Raw genomic sequence first — 16,035 nt, 5'->3', positions numbered from 1 at the left:
GAAATATACTGAGGGTCTCACGGAAGCCTTCGCAGACCTTAAATATCCACCCTACCATGTAAAAAAAATATCCTGTGCCCCTGTGCCTTATCTTTCCAGTCTCACCTCCCAAAGTCCCACTGTCCAGCCACAGAGGAGCATTCCCCTCGTAACTCAGTACCACCCAGAACTGTAGCAACTGAACTACATTCTCCACCAGGAGTTTGACTACTTCTTGTCGTGCCCTGAAATTAGAAATGTCCTGCCCACTACCCTTCCCACCCCTCCCACAGTGGTATTCTGCTGTACACCGAACCTACACAATATACTCGTCCATCCATACACAACAGCTGCTCCCAACCCCTTACCTCATGGCTCATACCCCTGTAATAGACCTAGACGCAAGACCTGTCCTATACATCCTCCCATCACCATCTAATCCAATCCGGTCACAAAAGTCACCTATCCCATCAAGGGCAGGGCTACCTGTGAAATCAGTCATGTGATCTACTAGCTAAGCTGCAACCACTGTGCTGCAACTAATAAGCTGTCTGTCCACATGGATGGCCACCGACAAACTGTGGCCAAGAAACAAGAGGATCACCCTATTGCTGAGCATGCTGCCAAACATGACATTCTTCATTTCAATGACTGCTCCACAGCCTGTACCATATGGATCTTCCCACCAACATCAGCTTTTCTGAATTGCGTAGGTAGGAACTTTCCCTGCAATATATCATAAATTCCCATAACCCCCCTGGCTTCAAACTTAATTAGTCATTGTCCTCACCCAACCAGCCCCTTCCCTGTTCCCATTCCGGCACTACAAAACCCTCATTCCACCACTGCAACCCAGTCTTTTTACTTCTCTCCTTTTCCACTCCAACCCCCCCCCCCCCCCTATCCTACTATCCCTCCCCCTCCCCCTCCCCACCCCAGCCCAGTCTCTTCCTTAATCCCACCTAGTCGCTACTCTCATCATGTAGTGGTGCTGCTCTGCTCGCAGTGTGGCCTCATTTGTGTGAGACTGTGTGTGTATGGGGGGGGTCTATTTTTGATGACGGCCTTACCGGCTGAAAGCTTTATTTTTGACAGTGTTTTTGTTGTGCCTATCCGCAATTCAGCATCTCCGCTATATGGTAGTAGCAGCTTTCCTTCACATAATATTGTTAGCAATAATTATGTTATTTAAGTGCACCATATCATTTAAGCTTAAATACTATCCCATACAGCTGCAAACTGAAAACTTATTCACAAAAGAGTTTTGTACTGTAGAACATTCACAGTTTGGATTTTTCATTGATAAATATAATATCGTTCTACCAAACAGTTATTTATGTGAACAACATATAATACATGTCACTGATTTGGTGCTTCGAATTTTATAAAAGGGAAGTATGTGTGGTCAGCACTTTCTTCCTGGTTAATATTAAGATGAGTTTTAAAAGTGCCATTAATTACTGAAGGACTATTTTCAAGTTTCCAGCCAATTTAACAATTCTATTTATACACAAAATTTTGATGACTGGTCCAAATTCCTTCAGATGTTCCCAGCAGAGGCCTTATGTGTGGTCACTGGCAGTACTCCAACCAGAATATAACTAATGTATTATTGGTTTCAAATCCCTGTTTGTGGTCAAGCTCAACTTTCAGTACCAACCATACACTTTGAGGAGTTGTAGTCTACCACACATAACAGGGCTGCAGTATAGCTATATTGGCTAGCAGAATTGCTTTTCTTTTTTCACATTCTGCAGTTTCTGCTCTTCATTTTGGAACATCACAATATAGTGCATAAATTTGGAACAGTCAACTCAGTTGGAAGCCTGAAAACAACTCCTTCGCAAATTTTAGAATAGGGGCAGTGTCAGCCAAAGTATTTTCTCTGTACAATGCTTTTGTGAGCAATGTATCTGTTCCACGCAGCCAACCATTCTGAAAAAAGCCTCGAGTATCACATCAGTTAATATCACTAACAACTGAAGGATCAAAAGGTCACAATGCAACATGATGCTTATAGAACTTTTCATTACATGTATACAGGATGAAGAAAAATTCACACACTCAGACTTTGCAGCGCAATACCTCACATACTAAAAAGTGTATGACTTTGCTTCTGCAGTTTGCCAATAGGTGGCAACAACAGTAAGCAGCGGTCGAAAGAAACAAATCGCAGACATCAGGCAGTTAGCTTGGATCTCGGTCAACATAACATCATTCAAACATTAGTTGATTTGTGCCTGCATCATAAAGTTGTTCTTGATTGAAAATTTTAGTTTACGTGCCTAATTCTCATCATTTGTGGGAGGTGTTACTGTTTTGTTTCAATATGGAGAAAACAGCGGATGAGTCTCATCAAAAGCTCTCAAGCACGTATGGTAAGGATGCTATTAGTGAAAGAAAGTGTTGTGAGTGGTTTCAACACTTCAAGAACGGTGATTTTAACATCATAGATTGGCATAGTGGTGGAAGAGAGAATGTTTTCGAAGATGCAGAATTGGGGACATTGCTGAGTGACGACTCGCATCAAACTCAAGAAGAATTGGCACAATTAGTGGAAGTGACACAGCAAGCCATTTCAAAACGTCTCAAGGCTAAGGGCATGATTCAGAAAGAAGGAACTTGGGTCCTGTGTGAGCTGAAACCAAGAGACACTGAATGGCATTTGTGTGTTTGTGAACAGTTGCTTCAGAGGCAAAAACGGAAGGGATTTCTGCATCACATTGTGACCGGGGATGAAAAATGGGTTCATTACGATAACCCTAAATGCAAAAAATCATGGGGATATCCCGGCCATGCTTCCACATTGACAGCCAAACCGAATATTCACGGCTCCAAGATCATGCTCTGCAAGATAATGCTCTGCATTTGGTGGAACCAGCTCAGTGTCGTGTACTATGAAGTGTTAAAACCATGTGAAACAATCACAGGTGCTTGTTATCGAATGCAAATAATGCATCTGAGCAGAGCATTAAAAGACAAACAGCCGCAATACAGTGAGAGGCATGATAAAAGTGATTTTGCAGCATGACAACGCTCAACCCCAAATTGCAAAAGAGGTCAAAATGTATGTGGAAATGTTAAAATGGGAAGTCCTACCCCATCCACCGTATCTCCAGATATTGCTCCCTCTGACTATCACCTGTTTAGATCAATGGCGCATGGCTTGGCTGACCAACACTTCCGATCTCATGAAGAAGTCACAAATTGGATTGATTCGTGGATCACTTCAAAAGATGAACAATTTTTTCAACGAGGGATTGGTACACTGCCCAAAAGATGGGAGAAAGTAGTGGCCAGCGATGGAAAATACTTTGAATGATACATGTGTAACCAATTTGTTTCATTAAAGCCTCAAATGTTGGGGAAAAAACGGCAATGCAAAAATGTCTGTCACAAAATTTCACCCTGAGAATATTTCTGGCAGTAAATGAATGTTAAAGATTGGCAATCTGGCAACATTGTAACTGCATGTTCATTAACTATCTCTGTCAGCATATAGGATCACTACTGTGCAGTTGGTGTTGTGGATAGCGTTTTGGGTTAGTATGCAGAAGGTCGAGTGTTCGATTCTGCAAGTTGTGGATGCGAACTGTTTCACACCACTGCATCTACGAGATTCCGGACTTGTTTTCTATGTACATCCACAAATGGTCCCATCGATTATTGTTCTTACCATGTTCAGGTCCATTAGATTCCATTAGGGCCTTATGTCTCCAGTAGTGCTAGCAACGTCCTTTGCACATAGTTTCCAAACTCGGTTACCAGTTATACATATCACCATGGAACCACTAATTATGCCTTTTAACACTGAGTCTGATAAATGCATTCTATTTAGTATTTCCATACGGTATTACTATTATTATCTTCTTTCCTTTCTCAGACCTTAGGTCTGGTTAAAAATGGAAAGTGACGGGGACCTTGATCAAGCGTGACTTCCTGTTAACTGTATGGTATATGTTACATTGCATTTAGGAACTTTCGGATAATTGAACATGTATCAATAATTACAGATTTCTGTAGTTGTATATATACGTTTAGATGTAGCTGTATTGCGTTGATGTACTGGTGGATATTGTGTGGTATGACTCCTGTAGTTGATAGTATAATTGGTATAATGTCAACTTTATCCTGATGCCACATGTCCTTGACTTCCTCAGCTAGTTGGATGTATTTTTCAATTTTTTCTCCTGTTTTCTTTTGTATATTTGTTGTATTGGGTATGGATACTGCGATTAGTTGTGTTAATTTCTTCTTTTTATTGGTGAGTATGATGTCAGGTTTGTTATGTGGTGTTGTTTTATCTGTTATAATGGTTCTGTTCCAGTATAATTTGTATTCATCATTCTCCAGTACATTTTGTGGTGCATACTTGTATGTGGGAACGTGTTGTTTTATTAGTATATGTTGTATGGCAAGTTGTTGATGTATTATTTTTGCTACATTGTCATGTCTTCTGGGGTATTCTGTGTTTGCTAGTATTGTACATCCGCTTGTGATGTGATCTATTGTTTCTATTTGTTGTTTGCAAAGTCTGCATTTATCTGTTGTGGTATTGGGATCTTTAACAATATGCTTGCTGTAATATCTGGTGTTTATTGTTTGATACTGTATTGCAATCATGAATCCTTCCGTCTCACTGTATATATTGCCTTTTCTTAGCCATGTGTTGGATGCGTCTTGATTGATGTGTGGCTGTGTTAGATGATACAGGTGCTTGCCATATAGTGTTTTCTTTTTCCAATTTACTTTCTTCGTATCTGTTGATGTTATGTGATCTAAAGGGTTGTAGAAGTGGTTATGAAATTGCAATGGTGTAGCCGATGTATTTATATGAGTGATTGCTTTGTGTATTTTGCTAGTTTCTGCTTGTTCTATAAAGAATTTTCTTAAATTGTCTACCTGTCCATAATGTAGGTTTTTTATGTTGATAAATCCCCTTCCTCCTTCCTTTCCGCTTAATGTGAATCTTTCTGTTACTGAATGTTTGTGATGTATTCTATATTTGTGGCATTGTGATCGTGTCAGTGTATTGAGTGCTTCTAGGTCTGTGTTACTCCATTTCACTACTCCAAATGAGTAGGTCAATATTGGTATAGCATAAGTATTTATAGCTTTTGTCTTGTTTCTTGCTGTCAATTCTGTTTTCAGTATTTTTGTTAGTCTTCGTCTATATTTTTCTTTTAGTTCTTCTTTAATATTTGTATTATCTATTCCTATTTTTTGTCTGTATCCTAGATATTTATAGGCATCTGTTTTTTCCATCGCTTCTATGGAGCTGCTGTAGTTATCCAATATGTAATCTTCTTGTTTAGTGTGTTTTCACTTGACTATGCTATTTTTCTTACATTTGTCTGTTCCAAAAGCCATATTTATATCATTGCTGAATACTTCTGTTATCTTTAGTAATTGGTTGAGTTGTTGATTTGTTGCTGCCAGTAGTTTTAGATCATCCATGTATAGCAAATGTGTGATTTTGTGTGGGTATGTTCCAGTAATATTATATCCATAATTTGTATTATTTAGCATGTTGGATAGTGGGTTCAGAGCAAGACAGAACCAGAAAGGACTTAATGAGTCTCCTTGGTATATTCCACGCTTAATCTGTATTGGCTGTGATGTGATATTGTTTGAATTTGTTTGGATATTAAGTGTGGTTTTCCAATTTTTCATTACTATGTTTAGGAACTGTATCAATTTAGGATCTACTTTGTATATTTCCAATATCTGTAGCAACCATGAGTGGGGTACACTATCAAAAGCTTTTTGGTAATCAATGAATGCGTAGTGTAGCGACCTTTGTTTCGTTTTAGCTTGATATGTCACCTCTGTATCTATTATCAGTTGCTTTTTGCATCCTCGTGCTCCTTTGCAGCAGCTTTTTTGTTCTTCATTTATAATTTTGTTCTGTGGTGTATGTGTCATTAATTTCTGTGTAATGACTTAAGTTAATATTTTGTATATTGTTGGTAGGCATGTTATGGGGCGATATTTTGCTGGGTTTGCTGTGTCTGCTTGATCTTTAGGTTTCAGATAAGTTATTCCATGTGTAAGTGTATCAGGGAATGTGTATGGGTCTGCAATGTAACTGTTAAATAATTTAGTTAAATGTGAATGTGTTGAGGTGAACTTCTTTAGCCAGAAATTTGCTATTTTATCATTTCCAGGGGCTTTCCAATTGTGCGTAGAATTAATTGCTCGGGTGACTTCATGTTGCAAAATTATCACTTCTGGCATTTGTGGTATCATCTTGTATGTGTCCGTTTCTGCTTGTATCCACTGTGCATGTCTATTATGTTGTACCGGATTTGACCATATGTTGCTCCAAAAGTGTTCCATGTCTGTTATGTTTGGTGGATTGTCTATTTTAATGTGTGTGTTATCTATTGTCTGGTAAAATTTCTTTTGATTTGTGTTGAATGTTTGGTTTTACTATTATTATTATTAGTGTTATTATATTATTATTATTATTATATCAATAGAAATGTGGAAACATCACGTCCATTAGCATTAGGGAAACAGTATAATTCAAAAACTAACATTTCACAAGTAGCAGTGTCAGGATGAATCATGCAGAAAATATCTGTAAGAGAAGTGATCCACGTTAGGTACAACAGCCCAATGCAATTAGTGATGTGTTCATACTGTATGCACTGTTCACCAGACAGGGACTAGCTGCTAGAGAAGTAACGCACCCACAACAGACTCCATGTACATTCATACACGTATAGTATTTTCTTCTTGTGTTATTCTAAAACAGTGTAGCATACGTATGGCATACACAAACTATGATTATGTGGATATGCTTCTGGACATTGGTGTATCTGACTGCCGGGCTGGTGCTGCTGCTGCTCATGAACATGCTAATAGATATCCTGGTTGACCTCATCCAGGTAAAAACGTGTTTTGTTGTCTGGAGCCATGCCTTTGGAAGACGAGTTCTCTTCTTTCACAACAACATGACAGAGGTCATCCATGGACTTGCTGTGCTCCAACTACTGAGGAAGCTATTCTGGTCATTATACCATAAGAGCCCCAGCGAAGTACACATAGCTTACCAAGGCAGCTGCGTGTCTCACAACGCACAGTCGTTGACGTACTGCACGAGCATGGGCTGTGCACCTGTCATTATTCTTTAATGCAACATCTGCATCCTGCAGATGGTTATCTGTGGTAGCAATTCTGTGAAAGATTCTAATAACAACAGGAAGCCCACAACGACTTCATAAACACTGTAACATGGTAAGATGAAGCAGCATTCTCTTGTGAGGGTGTCTTCAATATGCACAATTCCCACCATTGGTGTAACATTAATCCGCATGTCACCCACCACAGAGGATATCAAGTTTGCTTTGGCATCAACATCTAGGCCAGAATATTAAGAGATAGGATTTTGGATCCGTACTTCTGGTCTGAGTGGTTGACTGCACGGAGGTATCATGCATTCCTCTCAAACTATCTGCTGACACACTGGACTATGTTCCTCTTCATGTTCCACAGAGGTTATCGTTCCAATATGATGGTGCACTTTCACACTTTGGAATTAACGTGCAATGGTATTTAGATAGAAAATTCTCAGGGAAATGGCTAGGATGGAGAGGTCCAGTTGTATGGCCTCCGTGTTCACCTGACCTTAAGCCCTGGATTTCTTTCTGTGGGGACAATTGAAGGAGCACAAGTACTCTACTCCACCGACACATATGGAAGAACACATAGTGTGTTCATGCTGTTCTTGTAACTGTGGACGCAGCCATGTTGTGAAGAATCCAGAGCTGTATGATCCAGCGGGTCGTGCAGCGTCTGGACATGCAGGGGGGTTGCTTTGATCATCTGCTCTGAGGGAAAGGTATTCCTTTGTAAACGTCATGTGGTCATTAATATGGAAATTATTGTCACTGGTTGCTAATGTGTTACATCTCAGAGGACTCACTGCATGTAGCGTAAATGACTAGTAGATACTGAAGTATTTAACAGTTCAATCATCTTTACCACCTCGAAATTGATACTGTTTTTGTAGTTATTGTGTTCTATAACAGGTCATTTGTTTCAACTGTCTATTCTCACTTGTCTGACCAAGTTTTCATTATGTTCACCATTACAAAACACTATATTATGTAAATGTCAGATAGGTGTGGGTTAAGAAATGGCGTATACTACAGTACTGTGTGGCAGAATGAAACTGGCAAATAAAAACAAATATGCCTCAGCCCAGAATTGAGCCCTCGACTTCCTGCATGCTAACCCAAAATGCTATCCACTACACCAACTGCACATCACTATTCCTATGCCAACAGAGGTAGTAGTTGTACTTGTGATTACAGTGCTGCCAGGTGCCAACCTTCAATGTCCATTTTCTGCCAGAAATATGTACAGGATGAAATTTTGTGACAGACATTTTTGTTATTGCTAGTATGTGAGGAACCGTGCTACAAATTCCAAGTGAGTGAATTTCTCTTAAACCTGTATAACATGTTACTTAAGTTTATATCTGTAACATCTTCATCTTCACAGTTTACATACCTGGCAACATGCATTTACTATCATGTCAGTTCACTGTATTCTGTCCAACCATGGTTTGGAGCACCCAGGCGCAATACACCAACTGATCTGTCCTTAGATGCTGTAATTAAATCTGCAAACAATTTCAGGAAAATAATTTAATACTGAGTGTACAATACTAGGACTACAAACGAGTCATTGCCATTTTCAAACTGTTATCTCAGTTTACTGAAATGTGTCAGAATCAGGTGTATTCATCATGAGAGAATCAAAAGAATAATGACTACTAGCTAGAATTTTGAAATAATACCTTGCTCACTACTTTATCCCAGTCATCACATGCCTGTCCAAATAATCTGTTTACTGTGAATGGAACAGTGGCAGTGATGGACTAAACATAGGATGGTGTGTGTGTGTGTGTGTGTGTGTGTGTGTGTGTGTGTGTGTGTGTGTGTGTGTGTAGGATGGGCGGGGAGGGGGAGGGGGCGGAGAGCATTTGCCTTCCACTTTGAATGACTGACATAAACCCTTTAAACATGCAACAGCTTTATTGGATTCATTTCTGACATTTTTATTTCTGTAGGTCTCCCTTTAACAGCGTTTTTTGTTTGAAAATTGGAGGAATGCAGTGGAGTACCGCAGCCTTCAGGAACATGTTCAGTAAAGCACTATGATGTTCCAAGCAAAGGACAGTTTTGTCTTTTATATGTTAGGAATTATGGAGACTGCAGTTGACAAGTTAGAGGTAGCAGACAGCTGATAAACGTGGCAATCAAATGGTAGGGTGTGGGTATGGCAAATGCCTGGTGAACGTCATCTGCCAGCGTGTGTAGTGCCAACAGTAAAATTTGGAGGTGGTGGTGTTATCATGTGGTTGCGTTTTTCATGGAGGGGGCTTACCTTTTGGAATAAATCCTTTCTTGAGCTAAAGAACACACACACACACACACACACACACACACACACACACACACACACACACACACACTGGCAGGTACACTATGTGATCAAAAGTATCTGGAGACCCTCAAAATCATACATTTTTCATATTAGGTGCAATGTGCTGCCACCTACTGCCAGGTACTCCATATCAGAGACCTCAGTAGTCATTAGACATAGTGAGAGAGCAGAATGGGGCACTCCGCAGAACTCACGGACTTCGAATGTAGTCAGGTGATTGGGTGTCACTTGTGTTATACACCTGTAAGCAAGATTTCCACACTCCTCAACTCCCTAGGCACACTGTTTCCAATGTGATAGTGAAGTGGAACCGTGACAGAAACGTATAGCACTAAAGCGTACAGGCCACCTTGTCTGTTGACTAACAGAGACCGCTGACAGCTGATAAACGTGGCAATCAAATGGTAGGGTGTGGGTATGGCAAATGCCTGGTGAACGTCATCTGCCAGCGTGTGTAGTGCCAACAGTAAAATTTGGAGGTGGTGGTGTTATCATGTGGTTGTGTTTTTCATGGAGGGGGCTTGCACCCCTTGTTGTTATGCATGGCACTATCACAGCACAGGCCTACATTGACGTTTTAAGCACATTCTTGCTTCCTACTGTTGAAGAGCAATTCGGGGATGGCAATTGTGTCTTTCAACATGATCGAGCACCTGTTCATAAAGCACGGCCTGTGGCAGGTTGGTTACACAACAATTACATCCCTGTAATGGACTGGCATGCACAGTCTTGACCTGTATCCTATAGAACGCCTTTGGGGCATTTTGGAACGCCTACTTCATGCCAGGCCTCACACTGATATCGATATCTCTCCTCAGTACAGCACTCCGTGAAGAATGGACTGCCATTTCCCAAGAAACCTTCCAGCACCTGACTGAATGTATGCCTGCGAGAGTGGAAGCTGTCATCAGGGCTAAGGGTGGGACAACACCATACTGAATTCCAGAATTACGGATGGAGAGAGCCACGAACTTTTAAGTCATTTTCAGCCAGGTGTCTATAGTGTACAATGCAGGAAGTTGGAGGTTCTTAAAATAATCATCATCAACAGCCATTTGGTATTTAGGCCTGGGTAATAGCTTCCTTTAGACTTCCCCACGAATTATGACCTCTTGGAATACAGAAAATTACTTGCTTAGTCCATCTATTATTCATTTGCCTTGCTCCATATCTTGCCCTACTTCTATTCATTAATATTAAAGTCACTATTAATCAACTGACTCCATGACTTCATTGTTAATTTGTTCTGTTTTCTTCTCAATGCATTACTTTATTAAAATTTATTTTCATATCTACCTCCAAGCTTTCTCTCTAAGTTATTGCATTAGTGGTGAAAATTTTATCTGCACTAGGGGAAAACAGTACAATCCAAAGCGAGTTATAAATGTTCCCCTCTTTTTTTCCCAGTTTAGGGCTCTGTGAATGTCCTCTACTATTGTTGAGAGTAGTTCTGGCGATTTGAAATCTCCTTGTCAGACTGACGTTTACAGTTCGAAAGTTTAAGGCAGCTATAAGACAGACATCTTCAGCAGTATACTGAAATAGGATCAATTAATATCTTATTGTATACGTCTGGTTGAAAGTGTCAAAAAATTTGTGAAATCTTTGACTCCTATACAACGTGATAATTCATTTCCTTTGCTTCATCCTACAATTTCATTCTCAACTTGGAAATTGTCCATTATGCTATAGTCACTTCTGAAATCAGTTTGGTCCTTTGCTTCATTACACAGTTTTTTATGCATATTTTAGTGAATACCAGTTACATTAGGAGTGAGGATCCTGATTAAGAGGTATACAGTTTAATACATCATGTCTGTCTCCTTTCTTGTGATGCATAAAACTTAACAGCATTATTCCACTTCAGAGAATTGATTTATTTCAAAGATATTCTGTAAATAAGTTTGCTGTTATCTTTCCTTCAGTTTTAAATGTTCCTACATACGTTCCATCATGTTGGATAGCCTTTCTTTTCTTAATGCCAAAGATGACTGTATACACCATTCCCAGCATTACTTCTAGAGTGTAGTTATTTTCATGATTAGCTATGTGTTTAGCTTTCTGTATCATCTCCTTAACTACACAGACATTTAAAAACAATTTTATTTGCTTGCGCATTTGTATCTCAGTTGTTAGTTAAACCAAGGAAATGTGGTATACACCCGACATCTGATTTTCTTCCTTTTCTTGATACTGTAGTCTTGCTACTTAGTTTATACCGAAATTAATAAGAAGTGGTAAGAAAGCTGCCGTAAAGTACTGCAATAGCAGTTGTAGGCTGGTAGTCATGGTGTGGAAACATGCGAGTCAGAATAACAAGTACACAGGACTGCAAGACGGGCTAGCCAAACTCAGTGGAAAACTGCACCACACAATGGTAATAGCCGTAGCGAGCAGGCGAATGTCACCACAGTAGGGCAAGACTCCTGTTATGGACTAAATGATTTGGTGGCAGGTTTTGCTATAACAAATGGTCACCAGGCCCAAATAAATATTTGCATTTTGAAGAGAGACACTTCGGAGTTCGGCAATACCACGACACCAGGGCCATGTTGGATGATGAGATGACTGAGCATCGTCAGCAGCAGCCACAGGTTTGACACTAGTTTGGGTCAGCTGCCAGCAGCACTGAGATGTGTGTGGGATTTGGTGCCACAGTGCTGCTGACCTGCCAGCCGCCATCCGACTGATGCCAGTGAGCAGCAGATCTTGTCCCACACACAGCAGTCTCTACATGTCACCGCAATGAATGCATGCAGGGCTGAGTCACCAGGAGACACTGTTCCCCAGAGGAACACCATCACAGCACAACACACAGTGCCACTGATGCCACATCCATGACCTACTGAGGCTGCTGGCCATCCTCTGGACTGTTGTCAGTATCGCAGGGAGCCTATGTGTGAGAAACTCCTTGCCGAAAGAAGCAGCCGTCCACAAGCCAGCGGTGGCAAGGGCCAGCAGAGTGAGGTGTGTTTGCCTTGCTAATGACGCAATGTGTAATTGAAGTTCAATAAACACCTTTCTTTCCGTCAGCAGTGCATCCACGGGCCTCCTGGCCCATTGTCACTACCACTCACCCGACTGAGTGCAACAACACACATCAGACTGGTGTCAGCAGGGGATCTTCAAGCCAATCACCATGCCACTTGCTCGCAGCAGGGGGAGCAGATAATGCCTGTTACTACTATTCGTGAACAAAGAAGATTGCTCGACTACTGCAGGGGTCGGGGGTGGGGGTAAGTGTAGTGTCATTATCCAGTTTTTAGTGAAATTAAAAAGAAGGGGTAAGAAAGCCATTACGAAGTGCTGCACTCACACTACTGAGTGCAATCGCACTCTTCATTGCTCTTATTGTTTTAAATTTTTCCTCTTACTAAAGTTTCAATGCATCTTTCCACTCTCTCTTGAAGATACAGGGTGTTTCCCATACAGAGTATGCAATATCTCCAGTCCTGCAAGCCATTATACCTGTTGGTCATTTCATTAGTTCCTTGGAATAAAAGGTTTCAGTATATTGTCCAAATACGTGTCAGAAGTTATGTTTTGGTGGGAGAAGATACGTAGAATAAGACCTGTTGCACTAATTGCATACAACACTCCTAGTTTCACATTGTGCAGAGGCTCCTGCAGGGTGTGTACACATACTAGGAAAAAAAATTCCCGGATTTCCCAGTTAAAAACACACTTTCTCCTGGGTGAAAATACACTTCTACCATGTTAAGTGACAGCATACTTTTCCTCGGAATTGTAAAACTTATCAATCCTTTGAATGGTTATGGTTTTCTACACCGGCGAAGAATTTCTAAGCCATTTAGAAAACGAAACTCAGAAAAAAAGGCCATGTACACTGCATATTTTATTACGAAAGTATAAATTCAAATTCCACCAAACACCGCATGTTACTTTCCGAAGCATTGAAATCGAGATTGTGATGCGCTTTTGTATGTCAGTCATAGCTCATGTCACGTGATCTCGTCAGCTGATACAGTAGATATTCAGAGCTTAGGACACATGATGTAGTCAGCCAACAACATTATCACTGTTAAGTAGCACATACACACAAATAGGAAAAGTTAATGGTGTAAATTAATAAACATGGTGTTGCTACAAGAAAAGCAGAGCTTTCACATATAATACTGGTCTCGACAATTAATAAGCTGCAAGAGAAGCTAAACTTTCACATATAATGTTGATCTTTTTTGCATGTGTTACACTTTAAGATACATCACACAAATGTGCCAGTAAATTTTTTAATACCGACATAAATGCCTGATCTCCTGGGCTCAAATTTTTTTCTAAATGGTCATCCTCAAATAGTCGATTTTTCAATGAGAGTCAAATGCTCTGTGATTTACGAAATTCATCGCATTCTCGCACTTAGTTCATCTTGCATAAAAGGAAATTTACTTTGAAAGTAACACTTTTCAATCCATCATTTGCAATATTTTCCCACGACCTGTTAGAAAGAGGTTTGTTTCAGCAGTTGCCAGAGAGCGCCAGATAACAGGGGTCACCGCGCTTGCGCAGCTACGATGATGCAGGAAGCCTGTATGTTCGTACGTGTAAAACATCAAAACATTTTACATTATGTCATAAAAGAAACAAGACATCAGAGGAATTTTGTGAACCATACTAAAATGCATAATTCGGTTTAAAGTGCACATTCGTATGTCCAGATTCGGTTGTAAATTTTCTTCAAGTACCAGTACTGTATTATCTCATTTTTTGTTCTTTATTGTGGCATAATGCCATACGTGCTAGAAGATGAAAGCATACTCTTTTGAAATGCAGCGAACAGTTGAAACTAGCCAATAGTGTGGAATTAAACACTTTGTTTCAAATAAATTGACTGCCTCAGCAGAAAAGATTAATAAAGCCATATTTCTTAAGCAAACTGACAAAAATAACTTCATTGTTCTGCAAGACGTTTAATGCTTGACTTAAATTGCTGCCCAGGGCAGATACCCAAGTTTGCTCCCAGTGAATATGGCAGCTTGTGCATGCCAGTACAATTTTTACAGGTAGCATGTTGCTGCTTGCTTATACAGCTAACGGTGACACTTTTGTAGCCAGACGCAGGAGAAGGTACATGCGCGACTCAACTGCGCATGCGCATGGGCCCGCTCACAACTGCTCACACGAATCTAATGTAAACAGTTGTGACATCATGCTCATCGGAGGCAATTTGTTGTTATGAAGCATTGCACTGTGTTCCTAAAGCCTTTGATACATTTTGCTACTGGCAGACGCTAGTATGGGCACTGTGTTTTGTTGAGTACATGGCGCATTTCCTTCGCAACTTAGGTTTTATTTTTGTTTTTTTCTCTCGTTCATGTTTTATTGCTGCAGTATTATTCTGCAGTAGTGGGATGCAGGAATGTCCTTTGCTAGAGTATTATTTCTTACCAGTCAAAATTACAAAAATTTAACTGAAAACTAAAACAAAAAAAATATCCCAGAATTCTAAAATATTCCCAGGTTTCCCCCGGTTTTCTCCCGGATGAAAAAATTCTCGGGTTTTTCCCGGATCTCCCTGTTGGCCTGGGTCATATACACCCTGCTCCTGATGTAGGTGATGAGCAATTTCAGAGCTTCAGTGTCAACTGTATCGAGAGTTCATATGCCCTGATAAAGCCAGACATGTTTCGTGAGATAAAAGGAGTATTTCAGGGTCAACCTGCACAGGCTGGAATAGGTAGCTACAGTACAGATGTTGTGTATCAGTGTGTGAATTGGTTAGCTAACGGTCTACTGTTACTACGTAAAGTTTCAGTTTAAATTTGTACGTAGTTCTATGAGATGATGTTACTGACACATCAGTCTGAAGTGCTAAATGGCACAATGATTTTCTCAGGATTTTTTCAAGGTTGCACCTGTTTATTCTCTGTTAAAAACGGGATGCCACCCACAACCATCTAAGCGATGGGCTGGGAATGCAACATAGTGACCGCAGCCTCTGGTTCCGTGCAGTACCTGAGACACTCCTTGCACTGTACTTGAAACATGATGTTCATCTGAATAGTTTTGCTTAGTACAGCGTACTCTGTTACATTCCTATTATTATTTGGTTGCTCAGTTAAGTTGCAGTGATGGGAGAATGTAGCCATATGTGTGAAGGTACACACTCCAAAATCTCAATGACAATTACAGTACTGTTTACTTGACTACCAACGCCTCAACCTTATGGTGAGTGTTTACTTTAATCCTTCCATCATTTAAATCTTGTACAATTTCCTCATTTTTCACAGAATATACGGAATTTCATTTTTAGTTTAACGTGGCCCTACCGAGTACATTTTCTATGTTGTTACATCACTACCTTCCAAAGTCGGTTATACAACATGCGACCAAGAGCACTGGCAAGCTGCTTATCACATTCCACTGTCAGCACTGGAAAAATGTTGAGCCACCATGGTAGAATGTTCTACTCTGGCAATGAAGCACGTGCAGATTACCACACAATGGGCTTGTCACCTGTTGCTTTGGCCTCCTAAGATACCCAGTGGCAGTTTTTCTAAGGCAAGCCAGAATAAAAGCTGAGCTTCCTGACCCAACAGTATCTATCATCAACCACTGCTTGCAAGGGGATATAATCAT

At 40.3% G+C, this 16,035-nt stretch overlaps 1 protein-coding gene across 7 annotated transcripts in view; it reads right to left on the bottom strand.

Moving 5' to 3' along the window:
• Nucleotides 1-16,035, bottom strand: part of LOC126412829 (uncharacterized) — a 120,416-nt gene that overhangs the window by 16,714 nt on the left and 87,667 nt on the right. For all 7 annotated transcript variants that reach the window (XR_007575352.1, XR_007575351.1, XM_050082655.1 and 4 more), the window contains one exon: nt 8,500-8,611. Coding sequence is in view for 5 of the 7 variants with exons in the window: in XM_050082655.1 (XP_049938612.1) it covers nt 8,520-8,611 (92 nt within the window). In the remaining 2 variants the exon portion in view is untranslated. The remainder of the gene's footprint in view (nt 1-8,499; nt 8,612-16,035) is intronic.

The sequence above is a fragment of the Schistocerca serialis genome, chromosome 7 (genome assembly GCF_023864345.2).
Source record: "Schistocerca serialis cubense isolate TAMUIC-IGC-003099 chromosome 7, iqSchSeri2.2, whole genome shotgun sequence".
NCBI classification, from domain to species: Eukaryota; Metazoa; Arthropoda; class Insecta; order Orthoptera; family Acrididae; genus Schistocerca; species Schistocerca serialis.
Note: the sequence above shows the minus strand (reverse complement) of the source record. Positions and strands in the feature narration are given on the sequence as shown.